This window comes from Eubalaena glacialis, chromosome 4 (assembly GCF_028564815.1).
Source record: "Eubalaena glacialis isolate mEubGla1 chromosome 4, mEubGla1.1.hap2.+ XY, whole genome shotgun sequence".
In the NCBI taxonomy this organism is placed as follows: domain Eukaryota; kingdom Metazoa; phylum Chordata; class Mammalia; order Artiodactyla; family Balaenidae; genus Eubalaena; species Eubalaena glacialis.
This window is the reverse complement of record NC_083719.1, coordinates 149,433,008-149,447,079: the sequence shown is the minus strand read 5'-3', so window position 1 is coordinate 149,447,079 and position 14,072 is coordinate 149,433,008. Positions and strand designations below refer to the sequence as shown.

The 14,072-nt window shown below is 44.9% G+C and overlaps 1 protein-coding gene across 3 annotated transcripts in view; it reads right to left on the bottom strand.

Annotated features, from left to right (window-relative positions):
* TENM2 (teneurin transmembrane protein 2) overlaps positions 1 to 14,072 on the bottom strand; it is a 988,081-nt gene that overhangs the window by 175,394 nt on the left and 798,615 nt on the right. For all 3 annotated transcript variants that reach the window (XM_061188437.1, XM_061188438.1, XM_061188439.1), the window contains one exon: positions 5,099 to 5,294. In XM_061188437.1, the coding sequence (XP_061044420.1) occupies positions 5,099 to 5,294 (196 nt within the window). The remainder of the gene's footprint in view (positions 1 to 5,098; positions 5,295 to 14,072) is intronic.

Genomic DNA, 14,072 nt, shown 5'->3' with positions numbered 1-14,072 from the left:
CCCTGAGGTGGAAAACAGCAGAACTGAATCCCACGTGGCTGGAGGGTAGCTAAAAAGGAAGAGAGTGACCTAAGATGAGTCTGGAGAAACCCAGATCATCTAGAGCCCTGGAGACCATGTGGATGAGTTAAATTTTATTCTGGGACCAATGGGAGCAAATGAAAAATTTTAAACATAAACATGACATTATCCAGCTTGCATGTTCAGAAGTCACTCGGACAGCAAAGTAGAGCTAGATTCCCACTGAGCATCTGGGTCTGGGGACGGTTTGGTGGAAATTGACATGGCCGAGGTCAAAGCTCCCTGTTCTCCAACCTAACATCCTCAGAGATAGAGCAGCGAAGAGAGGAAGCTCTTTGCTACCACAGTCCCAGGGAAAAGGACTAAGGTCTTTGCATAGGCTCTGTGCTGGGCTGGAAGGCCTCCTTGCCCTTTAGCTGAGGTATTTATCCTTAAGTCTCAGTTTAGAAAACACTCAGCTTCTAGGCATCTTCCTTCCCTACTGCCCTCAACCTGGGTTTTGTACCCTTTCCTCTATCTTCCCCTAATTCCTATAATTGTCTTTTTACCTATCTGTCTTCTCTCATCAAGCTCCATGAGGAAGAGACCAGATCTGAACTGATCACCCAGGTATTCTCAATGCTTGGCACACAGTAGGTCCTTGGTAAATAATCGTTGAAGTGTGTGTGTATGTATGTGCGTACGCGCACGCATCTCAGAGGGTGGGAGAATCCAAAATAAGCAAAAACTGCAGTGAAGAGTAGTTTTCATTCAATTTCCCCAGGTCTTTTTTTAAAATTAATTTTTATTGGAATATAGTTGCTTTACAATGTTGTGTCAGTTTCTGCTGTACAGCAAAGTGAATCAGCTATACGTATACATATATCCCCTCATTTTTGGATTTCCTTCCCATTTAGGTCACCACAGAGCAATGAGTAGAGTTCCCTGTGCTAGACAGTAGGTTCTCATTAGTTATCTATCTTATGTATAGTAGTGTATATATGTCAATCCCAATCTCCCAATTCATCCCACCTCCCCGCCACCTTGGTATCCATATGTTTGTTCTCTACGTCTTTGTCTCTATTTCTGCTTTGCAAATAAGCTCAACTGCATCATTTTTCTAGATTTCAAATATAAGTGATATTATACGATGTTTGTTTTTCTCTTTCTGACTTACTTCACTCTATATGACAGTCTCTGGGTCTATCCACGTCTCTGCAAATGGCACAATTTCGTTCCTTTTTATGGCTGAGTAACATTCCATTGTATATATGTACCACATCTTTATCCATTCATCTGTCGATGGACACTTAGGATGCTTCCGTGTCCTGGCTACTGTAAATAGTGCTGCAATGAACATTGGGGTGCATGTGTATTTTTGAATTATGGTTTCCTCAGGGTATATGCCCAGTAGTGGGATTGCTGGGCCATATGGTAGTTCTGTTTTTAGTTTTTTAAGGAACCTCCATACTGTTCTCCCTAGTGGCTGTATCAATTTACATTCCCACCATGCCCCCCCCCCACCCCGGGTCTTGTCTTTGAAGCATTTCTACAATTTTTGAGGAAAGAAACAATTAGGTAGTACTGCTGAAATATAGAAGGAGTTCACCTCTCTCAGTCCCCTTTTCCCAACACCCAATTAAATATTACTCTTGAAATCTTATCAGCTTTCCTTTTTGTCAACCTGGTTGGACTTTTGTTGAGGAAACAAGGCAGGTGATGAGAGTTAGCCCAGGAAATGGGATTTTTATACAAGTGGAGGCTAGCCTCCCCGAAATCTGCACCGTGCTTCAAGAATGCCACTCTGTTGTACCCTGAGATGAAACTCATTTCTGAAAGCAGGCTGCTTCTCTCCAAAACACAAAAGACATCCCTGCGTCAAAGGTATATTTAGTGTGATGGCTGGTCAACACCCATCTAACATCCTTCCTTCTGTTTCATATCACAGAGGCTTCCGGCGCTCCTGGCTGCTCTTGACGGAGTGTGCTCCGATAATAGATGTGTGTGGGAGGATCTCTGAACCAAATAAAACACTGCACTTTTCCCTACATTTCAGGCCAATTACTATCATTGCTCTATCAAGATGTCTGCCCAACTATTAGGCCGATTACCTTTGACTTTCTCTTTAAGCTACAGTCCAGACAAGAGAAATCCTCTGGGGAGAATTGCTATTCCCAGCTCCGACAGGCGAATGAGGGTAATGGCCTGGGGGAAGGGCATCTCACTACCACCGTCTGTGTCCATGTGGATAAAGGCAATGGAGGTCAGAAGCCATTATTAGATAATATGGCCCCCAGACAACTCGCTGTGTGGAAGGGGAAAGGGATTTATCTGGCTAGAATCCAAAGCAATCCAGTGGTTAAGAGCACAGGCTCTGGGAAAGTTTGAATCCTGACTCTACCTCTTACTAGCTGTGTGTGACCTTGGGCAACTTGTTTAACTTCTCTGAGTCTGGGCTTCCTCAACTGGAAAACAGAATATTGGTAGTAATGACCTCATATAACTACTCTATGGGTTAACTGATCGAGTCCCCAGAAGGGCCAAGTCCAGGGGCTAGTACATGGTCAACTCTCTATAGATGTGCTGTTGTTACTGTTTTTGTTATTAACCATTCCACTGAGTCTTTATAGACTCCAGCTAAGCCTGCTGCTGTGTGTGGGGTTTACTGTCATGCGTATCAAGCCTTTGCGTTTAAACACAAGGCGAATGCATGGACCTGGAGATTGTCATACTGAGTGAGGTCAGTCAGACAGAGAAAGACAAATATCACATGCTATCACTTATATGTGGAATCTCAAAAAATGGTGCAAATAAACTTATTTACAAAACAGAAATGGAGTCACAGATGTAGAAAACAAGCTTATGGTTACCAAGGGGGGAAAGGGGGGGGATAAATTGGAAGATTGGGATTGACATGTACACACTACTACATATAAAATAGATAACTAATAAGGACCAACTGTATAGCACAGGGAACTCTACTCTACTCTGCAATGACCTATATGGGAAAAGAATCTAAAAAAGAGTAGATATATGTATATGTATAACTGACGCACTTTACTGTACACCTGAAACTAACACAACATTGTAAATCTACTATACTCCAATAAAAATTAGAAAAAAAAAAAAAAGATTTACAAAAAATTTTTTTAAAAAAACACACAAGGTGACCAAAAGGATATTATTTCCCATCATGTTCTTAAGCAAAAGATTGTTCTTTATCTTACCGTCTCAAACTAGTTCTAAATGTGTTGCCAGTTTCTTTCTTTTGTGATCTGGTTTTTATCCTTTTACTTTTTTTTTCCCCCTCATTGGTACATAACATGCTCCTGGGAACTTTCCCTAACGGTGGAAGACTTCTCCAGTGACTTTCCTGATACAAAGTTTATGCCATTAGTGTAGAGCAGGGCTTGGCAAACTTTTTCTGTCAAGTGACAGAGAGTAAATATTTAGGCTTTATGGGCCAAACTGTCTCCACTGCAACCACTCAACTCTGTTGTTATAGCTGCCACAGACAATTTGTCAACAGATGAACGTGGCTGTGGTCCAATAAAACTTTATTTATAAAAATAGGCAGTGGGCCAGACTTGGCCCATGGGCTCTGGCATGCCAAGCACTGCTTTAAAAGGAGCATTTGGCTAACCCTGTTAGGGCCAATCTTTCCTTAACAGAGGGACTAAGCATTAACTTCAATGCTATGGTAAATACCAAATCCTACCTAATTTTGTCCCATTCTGAAGTTGTGGCTGCCATCTGAATTTCAGGTTCTCTTTCAAGAATCAGGGAATCCTTCAGAGCAATCCATGAAACCAACAGAGAAGTTCTTAACATGCAGTCAATAGAAAAACAGCTGTACAAGATAAGCTCTTAAAAAATCATCAGCTTTCACGAGTGACTACCAGCTCCATTCCAGACAGGTTCAGTACGTGAAGTCACATCATCCCTCCCTTCGGAGATATGGTCATTACCTTCCCACAAACGAGGAACCTGAGGCTCAGGGAGTTTAGTGACTCTCCCAGGTAGGATGTGGGAAAGAAAAGGCAGGATTTAATCCTGGATCAACCATCTTATCTAGGTTTCTCTAGTGAAACTTGAGGTCCACAACTAAACACTGCTGGGACAACATGGCGTTGCAGAAAGGCAATGAATGAGGTCCAGAAGTCCATGCCATTTCCACCATTTCCATATCCTGGGACCTTGAGGGACTCAGTTTCCTGAACCTCAGTTTATTCCTCTGTGAAATGGGTCTAACAATCTGCCCTGATTCAGAGAGGATCAGTTATTATCATTAGTAAGAAGGTTAAAACCTAATCACAAAATAAATGTTATGAAAATTATTTATAGGTGATATGATTGTTAAAATTCTTAGGGCTTGCTTTAGAAAACCTCATGAAATATTCTCAAAATAATGGCCCTCTTACAGGTTTGTATGCACATATAAGGGGAAATTTTGGATAAAATCTTAGCTTTTCCCCAGTGGCTACTAAAAAGGACTGCTATAAAACATGCCCCAAATGACAAGGGCTTAATTAAAGCTTTTTGAGATTTACCAATTTGGGGACAAAGATATGATTTCTTTCTTATGGTTATATCATTTTCCTGATTTATTTTTCAGGTTTTAAAAAAAAAAATTTAGTTTGAGCTTTCCTTGAGTTTTGAGAAAAATTGTGACCTGACACAAATGGTCAGTATTTACTGGCTGTTTAGGGATTTATACCTGTAACTTATTTTATTTACTCCTTACAGTAGCAGTATCAGGAGGGACTGGTTAGTTCTATTTTACCATGAGGAACTGAGCTGACAAAAGTCCAATGATTTGCCTAGGTTGTGTGGCCAGGGCTTGAGCCAGGTGGTCGGACCCAAGCTCTTCACTGCAACTCAATCCCTGGTACTCACAGTGGCTTTTTCATGATTTAAGTAGCATTCATATTTTAATCAGGGCTAGTTTTAGGTGGATGATACTATGAACCCTAAATTAAGGATGCTGGTTTGGTCCCCTACACAGTAGGACCACCTTGGAAGATGTGCCTTCAACAGAGAAGCCAGACACCTCCATCCTTTCCTTCATGACATATCATCTCAGAGATCCCGTACCTACCTAAGACTACAGTGTTGAAGGAAACCATCTCTTTGTCTTTGCCGTCATTGTAGAAGGCCAGGTGCCACAGGCCCACATCCAGGTACTGGACAAACACGGCTTCGTTTTGAACCAGGGTCTGTATGCTCCGGCGTTCCCTGGGTGACTCGACCACGCTCCATTTCTCCTTCCCGTCCAGACGCTCCATGAAGTCATACTGGGAAAAGAAGAGAGCATGTGACACAGGGTGCAGACCCGGTCTCATAACAAGCACCTTCCCCTCCAGCCCCATTAGTTAACTGAGAGATACTTCTGAGTACATTTTACTATAAGCTCATTTGATTATAAGTAAAACAAGAGTCATGAAAGTTGTAATAATAACAGTCACCATTTATTATAATTGTTGCTAATAGTTTTATGACTATAAGGCCATAATTTCTTTTCAGCTTTTATGGTTTTTTTTCTGTGTGTGTGTGTGTGTGTGTCTGTGAGAGAGAGAGAGAGAGAGAGAGAGAGATGGGTTTTTGCTCCAGTCCCTACTGGGGTGTTATAGAACACATAGCGTATGCCAAGTATAACTTTTTAATAATTCCCCCAATTCTGAATTCCAAATTGCATCTGGCACTTAAGAGTTTCAGGTAAAGAATTATGAACCTATGTTACCAGACACCATTGACTGATCATTCACTAAAGGAAGGTGGTATATCGGAGTAGTTAAGAAAAGAGGGCTAAGGAGCCAGACTACCTGGGAGAGAATCTGGAACTTATTAGCTTCACCTGTCCCTCCCTCAATTTTCCCATCTGCAAAACTGAAAATAACAGTACCTATGTTATAGGTTGTTGTGAGAAATAAGATCATATTGATAACAGTGCCTGGCACAAAGCAAATACAAAATACACGTGAGCTGTCATCACCACCACCATCGTCATCATGATTTCGTTCAACTCTTGCAAAACCCCTGTAAGATCAGCACTATTTGTATCTTATTTTACAGATAAGAAAACTGAGGCTCAGAGAAGTCCAGCAACGTATCAAAAGTCACCCAGTGACCAAGTGAGCAAGCAAAAATTTGGACCTAGATCTGTTTAGGTGCAGTGCCCTCACAGTGCCTGGCCTCCCATCGACCAGCAATTAACTATGAAACTCTGTTTCAATGGAAACCAGGCTCAGAACTGGAAGCAATCAGTGGGAGACAGAGTGGTGGGTGAAGGCAACCAGGAATGGGGTGAGGGGAATGGGAGAGCAAGTGTGATCCAAGGGGGCCTGTCCTAGGGAATGGTGAAATCCCGCGGCAGGCAAGTGGGAGCCACAGAAGATCCTTGAGCAGTAACTGATGACGTGATGGGAGGAATGTTCTGAGGAATTCATTTGCAGGCAGCCTATGAGATGTTCTAGAAGAGGGAATGAAAAGAAGCAGAAAGACCAGTTAGCAAGCAATTGCAGAAACCCAAGTGTGAGGTGACAGGCGTCTTGATTAGGACAGTGAATGAGAACAGGGGACAACTTTGCAGGAACATTTCTAGGGAAGAGAGGACAGGGCTTGACCATGGGCTGGACAGAGAGAATGAAGGAAAAGGCAAAGAGGGCACCCATGTTTCTTACTTGTTGATGAGAAAATCAATAAGACCCCAGTAGAAATGCAATCATCTTGCGAACTCTTGCAAAATCATTCCACAGGAAAGTCATTTGCACCGTGACTTCCAGAGAACATTCAAAGTGTAGGTTTTTAGCAGATAAAAACCACCACTGTGGGATTAAGCTCTCTCTCACCACTTTCCCCGCCATAAAGAGGGTTATATGGGTTACTGACATCCACTGTAACCCCTTTCACGAACTTCAAAGAATGAAACTCCAGGAAATCTACTAATGTGACTTCCTCATCAGCAGAATTGCCAGTTTTTCCCATCTGAAATGTGATAATTGAAACCAAAAGAGTCTATAAGCTTAGGTACAAAGGTTTTGCTGTCAGACAGATCTGGGTTTGAATTCTGACTGCCATTTGCTACTGTTTGAAGTTAGGCGAATCTTTTACCCTCTTCCTGGTTTGCATACTAGGGAATAATAACACCCACCTTCTGGGGATGTTATAAGGATGACATGAGATAATGCTTAGGGCAATGCCTGGAAGATAATAACCATTTTATTAAGTACCTTGTGACTCTGAGTCACTTATTTGCAAATCATAAGGATCGAAGAGGAGAAGCACATGGTTCTAGTTTTTGTATCTGGGGGCCTGGGAAGGGGCGTTGCGTAGGAAGTGGAAATTTCCTCCACCTCTCAGGAAACGAATGTTTGTATTTAGCTTCCCTCTACCCCATAGCCCGTTGGTTGCAGCTGTCTTTATGGGATAAAATAAATGATTTGAAGTGATATGACAAACCGATGCTCCTTTCGGAGCCCTTTGTAACCAGAGCATTTGTTCCTTAGCAACCTCGTAAATGTCCGACTACCCAGACCATGTCTACAAACTGCTATCAGCCAGAGGAAGGAGTGTAACTTCCTTGGTGCCGAGGTGAGAAGGATATACTTCATTTGGGGTCCAGGTTATCACCCCCATGAGGAAAAGTTGGGGGAAGGTGATTACTTGCATGGGGCCATTGCTCATCATTAATCTGGGCATCAGTCATCTCTTGCTGAACTGGCTGCCCAGCCCAGGGGCACAGAAATGGCTTAGGACCAGCAGCAGTGCTTGCTGTCCAACCAATCAAATGACTCTGGGAAAAGGTATTTGTCAGAGGAGAGGGAGGACATCTATTTTGGCCGGCTCCTCAGAGTCCCTCCACGAAAGTACGGAGGGCAGTTTTCATTTAAGGAAGAATCTGTGAGGCAGGGGCACTGGGACATGTGGGTCTGAGGTGTCCCAATCCTGTATCTCTTTGTTGTGCTTTATTTTCTTCAAAGCACTTATCACCCTCTAAAATGATATAATGTTTTTTAAAAAAAATAAATTTATTTATTTATTTTTGGCTGCATTGGGTCTTCGTTGCTGCACGCGGGCTTTCTCTAGTTGTGGTGAGCGGGGTCTACTCTTCGTTGCGGTGCGTGGGTTTCTCATTGTGGTGACTTCTCTTGTTGTGGAGCACGGGCTCTAGGAGCACAGGCTTCAGTAGTTGTGGCACGCAGGCTTCAGTAGTTGTGGCTTGCGGGCTCTGGAGTGCAGGCTCAGTAGTTGCACACAGGTTTAGTTGCTCCGGTGGCATGTGGGATCTTCCCGGACCAGGGATCGAACCTGTGTCCCCTGCATTGGCAGGCGGATTCTTAACCACTGCACCACCAGGGAAGCCCTGATATAATGTTTTTATGTTTATTGTCTGTCTACTCAGAAGAACATAAACTCCAGGAGGGCAGGGATTTCTTCTGCATGGTAGAGTGGTTAAGACTGAGAACTTCCGAGCTAGACTGCCTGATTAGAACCCATGCTCTGCTGCTTACTTGCTGTGACACTTGCACAAGCTATTTCAATTCTCTGTGCCTCAGTCTCCTTATCTTTAAAATGGGTATAATTTCAAAACATAATAATAATACAGCAAAACACTGTTGTAAAGATTAAATGAGTCAAACCATGTAAAGTGCTTAGAATAGTCAGTACTCTGTATATGGTAAACACACCTTGAAAGTTTCTGCTATCGTGATAATAATTCATTGCTCTGTCTAATTCATCTTGAGCAGAGTTTGATCAATAAATATTTGTAAAATATCAAATGCATAAAATACTGAATCTGTAAATGAATTCCATTGAAAGCAGACTAAGTTGCAATGTACTGAAGGTTTTGTTTCCAGTAATAATCACCTGCCCTCCCTTGTCTTCTAATGTGCTTTCCTGAATAGGAGAGAAAGGGGCAGAGTTACAGGCAGCAAGCCTCAGTCATGCACCACCAGGCATGCACGTGATGGACATTGTGGCCCAAGGAATCTGTGCATGCCTATAGATCATCAAGATTTGAGAGATGACTTTGGACGGCCATTATGACTTCACCTTTTCAATTCTCAATGGAGGGACTTCCCTGGTGGCATAGTGGTTAAGAGTCCGCCTGCCAATGCAGGGACACGGGTTAGAGCCCTGGTCCGGGAAGATCTCACATGCCGCGGAGCAACTAAATCCGTGTGCCACAACTACTGAGCCTGTGCTCTAGAGTCCACGAGCCACAACTACTGAGCCTGCGCGCCTAGAGCCCGTGCTCCACAACGAGAGAAGCCAGCGCAATGAGAAGCCCACGCACTGCAATGAAGAGTAGCCCTTGCTCGCCGCAACTAGAGAAAGCCCGCGCACAGCAACGAAGACCCAACTCAGCCAAAAATAAATAAATAAATAAATAAATTAAAAAAATTCTCAATGGGATGTTGTCCAATGTACACTTTCTTTCTTTGGACTTTCTTTGCTCCATCGCTTGTCTTCCTTCTTTTCCTCCTTTGACACTGTTCCTTAGTGACCACTGTGGTAGAGATTGATGGTCACTGTCTGTATCAGTGTCTTGTTCCTTCCCAGCTTCCTTGCTTTTACGTGGGAGCATGTGACAGTGTTCCCGTCAATGGAACATATGCTGTGGGATGAACTCCGCTTCTAGACCCTGTCATAAAACATTCTGTGCCATCTCCTGCTTGCTCGCTCTCCCTACCTATCTGCCTCTAGAGAGAACCAGAGTTCTCTTAAAGCCCAAGATGATGGAGTCACAAGATAGGCATGGCCTGGATCCTAGATTAGCACTTGGAGGGAAGCCGGAAATACTGACACAAGCAAGCGATAAACACTTACTAAATTAGGCCACTGACACAGAGAACGGGGTAGTGGCTACCAGAGGGGAAGAGGGGTGGGGGAGGGCAAAATGGGTGAAGGGGGTCAACTGTATGGTGATGGATGGAAACAAAACTTTGGTGGGGAGCACACTGCAGGGCATACAGAAGCTGAAATACTGGGATGGCCAAAAAGTTCATTCGGTTAATGAATACGTTTTTCAGTAAAGTTCTTGGCGAAAATGAAAAATACGTCTTTTATTTTTACTTAAAACTGAACGAACTTTTTGGCCAACCCACTATAATGTTGTACACATGAAAAAAAAAAAAAATCAAGCTACTGACATGTTGAGGCTTATTTGTTATTTCAGCATAGCCTTCAAGATTTCCTGACCTCATGCTTCTCTTTCTTCCTGGTTCACCTCCCAAGATGATAGTAAAGTGCCAGCAAATGTTTCCATTTCTTCGGGGCAGTGGGAGAGAATCACCCAGGAGGGCAGCATCTTTTGTTGGTCAAGTTCCAACCTATTATGTGTAGGGTGTCTATCTATCCCAGTTTGCCCAGGGATGTCCTAGTTTCCATCTCCTGTTCCTCCTTTCACTCTTGAGAGTGCTCTCGTTTGGAATACATAGTTACCCTCTTCATAGGTTAACATACACCAAGCAGCGTCACGTAGCATCGTTCATGGCTGCTATAACCTGGGGAGGGTGGGAGGCTAGAAATACAAGGAGGATCAAGCCAGCCAAATGCAGAGACCGCTTTCCAGGGCAGGGAGAACAGGAGCACAGTAAGAAGCTGGTGTGCATGGAGGCCATCTGGTTCTGGAGAGCCTCTGCTCTCTAGGAAGCCTAGACGGCAGCCTGGCTGACACTAGGCAGAGTCCATCTTCCAAGAACTCAGACCCTGGCCAGAGTTGCTTTCTCATGCCCCAGCACTGGGGATTGATAACTCAGGCTTGGCACCAGGGACATCTGTTTCCTCAGTTCCAGGATCCCATCACGATCGATTCCAGGCTGCTTGGAGGACCGTGCCGTGCTTGAAGGACTAAGGAGGTTGCTTCCTAGCACGTTCTGCCTAATAGATCCGCAGAAAGCCTTGGAAGAGGATTAGAAGGCATGTGACCCAACCCCGATGGGGGATGTGTGTGCACAGGCTGCCTGCAGGGCCAAGTCTGTCTCTCAAGGCAGCTGGCCTCTCTTGACCAGGCAGTAAGGTCACCCAGAGGGTGACAGCGCCACAACCCCCAATAAACTCCCCCTCTCTCACCAAAGTTCTCTTCTTTCCCTTGGCCTCTGAAAAACAACCCACGTTGGCATGCAATGTGAGGGCTGTGCCTTTGAGTCATCAGTCATACCCCAAAGTGGCATGAAAATACAACTTTTACGAGCGCTTCAGGGACAAAGAAAGAAACCACAGCAAATATTTGATCCAATTTTCAATCTGCCCCCTTCTTGGCAGAGACCAAGGAGGAATGGTAGTTAAGATAACTTAGTGGGTTTCCAGAGGAGCTGGAGGAGAGAGCAGAGGGGGCTGCACCGTTGAGCAGGGCCCGTCACTTTCCCAGAAGGGAAAGCGTCCACAGGCAGGGAGCGTGCAGCTGAGAGATGCTTCTGGAAGCCACGCCAATACACACCTGCCACAGAGGGCAAGGTTAAAGACAGAGTCATCGTCCTTCAGGAAGATGTTATTACTGGGTCCAGGACCCTGGGAAAGCGGGGCGGGGGGCGGGTAAGTAAGTTTATTGCTATTTGGACCACCTGCTCGCTGAGGGCCCACGTGGACAGGAGCAGCGGCGAATGCCGACATTTCCCGCGGAGAGCCTGCCGCGCCCAGCTCCGTGCTGGCTGCATCCCCAGCCTCCCGATGTCTCATGTTGATTCTGCCTCAGATGGCAGGGCACACGCAGCAGTCGGTTGGATGGCAGGGAAGCAGCATGTGTGAGTGAGGGCTGCTCGAAGCCACATGACCAGAGTCTCTGGTGGCATCTGGTGACAACTGGCAGTGGTGGGTCGCTCCTGGGGGCCTGTGCATCTCTTTCCGCCTCCAGCTAGGCCCGTGGCAAAGTGGGTCTGGCTGATTCCTCATTTAAAGCTCTGCACCACCTCTTTTCTCTCCTTCAAAGGGCTGAGTGCTCCAGGAAGCGTGCAAGGATGAGAGCGGTGGGCCGTGCTCCGGTGGAGGTGGGAGGCTCCCTTCCTTCCACGTGGCCTCGTTTGTCATTTTCAGTTCCTACTTACAGTGTCCAAGTCACTTCATTAGATGCTGACTGGACCAGTGTGGGCACTGCTGGGCTGTCTGTCTACCAGCTATGCGAACGAGCCCCTAAGCTTCTGGGAAGGAAACAGCACCTATATTTGCGGACTGTTACAATCATCACGCTGGGCTCCATCGTGAGGATCAAGCAGCCCGAAGACAGAGAGGAACCAAACACGATTCCTTACAATAAGGAGCAGGGGAGACTACATCTACATAGGTGCAATTCTTGATTCTTTCACCACATGTCCTCTTGCAGTGGCGGAAAACGTAATCATCAAAAATAAGAAGTACCTATTCTTCTTTCTAGGCACTTGCTATGTGCCAGGCATAATGGCAAAAGCTGATATATGGTATCTCATTTCATCCTCCCAGAAATCTTATTCTCCTCCCCATTTCTCAGGAGAGAACAAAGGCTGCTAGAGAAGTTAAGTAACATACCCAGGGCCACTGACTGTGGTTGGTGGCCAAGCGAGGACTTGAACTTGGATTTGCATGAGTCTTAACGGTGGGAGGTCACCTTAAGTTTTCCAAGAACCTGGCTGTAGCTTCCAGCATAGCTGGTGGCTGGCCTGGTTTGTAAGTTTCCTGAAGATGCCAGTGAGCAGAGAAGGGGGAAGAAGGCAGAGCCCAGGAGTGCTAGCGTCAGACTTGAGCAGAGTGGGTTGGGCACCTGAGGACAGGAAGATGAACCACGGGAGAAGATGCAAAAAGAGGTCAAGAAAGTTCTGGATGGTTTTGCTGCCTGCTGGCCATACGTGGCCCATAATTTCCTCTTGCCCACCTCCAAACTTCTCTCTCCTTGTGTTCCAGCCACACTGTTCTCCTCTCTGTTTCTGGAATATGCCAAGCTCATCCCAGCCTCAGGGCCTTTGCACAAGCTCTTCCTCCTGATCTTACAGCTGCCTGCTTTTTTTCAACAATTTATTTATTTTAGTTTTGGCCGCATTGGGTCTTAGTTGTGGCACACGGGATCTTCGCTGAGGCACGCGGGATCATTCATTTCAGAGCGGGCTCTTCGCTGTGGCGCGCAGGCTTCTCTCTAGTTGTGGCTTGTGGGTTTTCTCTCTCTAGTTGTGGCACGCGGGCTCCAGGACGCATGGGCTCTGTAGTTCGCAGCACGTGGGCTCTCTTGTTGAGGCACGCGAGCTCAGTAGTTGTGGCATCCAGGCTTAGTTGCCCCGTGGCATGTGGGATCTTAGTTTCCAGACCAGGGATCAAACCCGCGTCCCCTGCATTGGAAGGTGGATTCTTTACCACTGGACCACCAGGGAAGTCCCCAGCTGCCTGCTTCTTGTCAATCATGCCTGCCTAAACACCACGACCTTAGAAAGGGCATCCCTAACCACCCATTCTAAAATGCTTCTATCACTTCTTTTCTGTCCTCAGCAAAAACTCATCAAAAACTCTTTGAAAAAAACCTTGTCACTTATCTGCTAATTTATAGTCCATCTCACTACTCTTGAACACAAACTTCTTAAGACTGGGAGACCTTAGAATAACTATAAATGGAATGTAATCTTTAAAAATTGTGAATCACTATGTTGTACACCTGAAACTTATATAATATTGTACATAAACTATACCTCAATAAAAAAACCAAACAAACAAATAAATATGTTAACCAGCTTTGAATCCAGAAAAGTAAATAAATAAATAAATAAGTAGGAGACTTGTCTGTTTTATTCCATATGGTATCCCCTGGGGCCTAGAGCAGTGCCTGGCACATAGTGGGTACTCAGCAAAGATCTTGACTGACTGAATGAAAACCTTTAGGCCCAAAGGAAATCGTACCCAGAGTGAAGTGTACACCAACACAGTGGAATTTGGTGATACAGCTACTGAAAGGACATAACCTCTTTAGGAAAAGTTCTTAGGAATTTTTAGTAAACTCTATACAGTTTTCCTGATTTTTGTTTGCTAACTGCTTGGATGATACTACGAGGTAACATTCAATGAGGCCAGGCACTGTTCTAAGTGATTTGCATGTACGATCTTATTTAATGCTT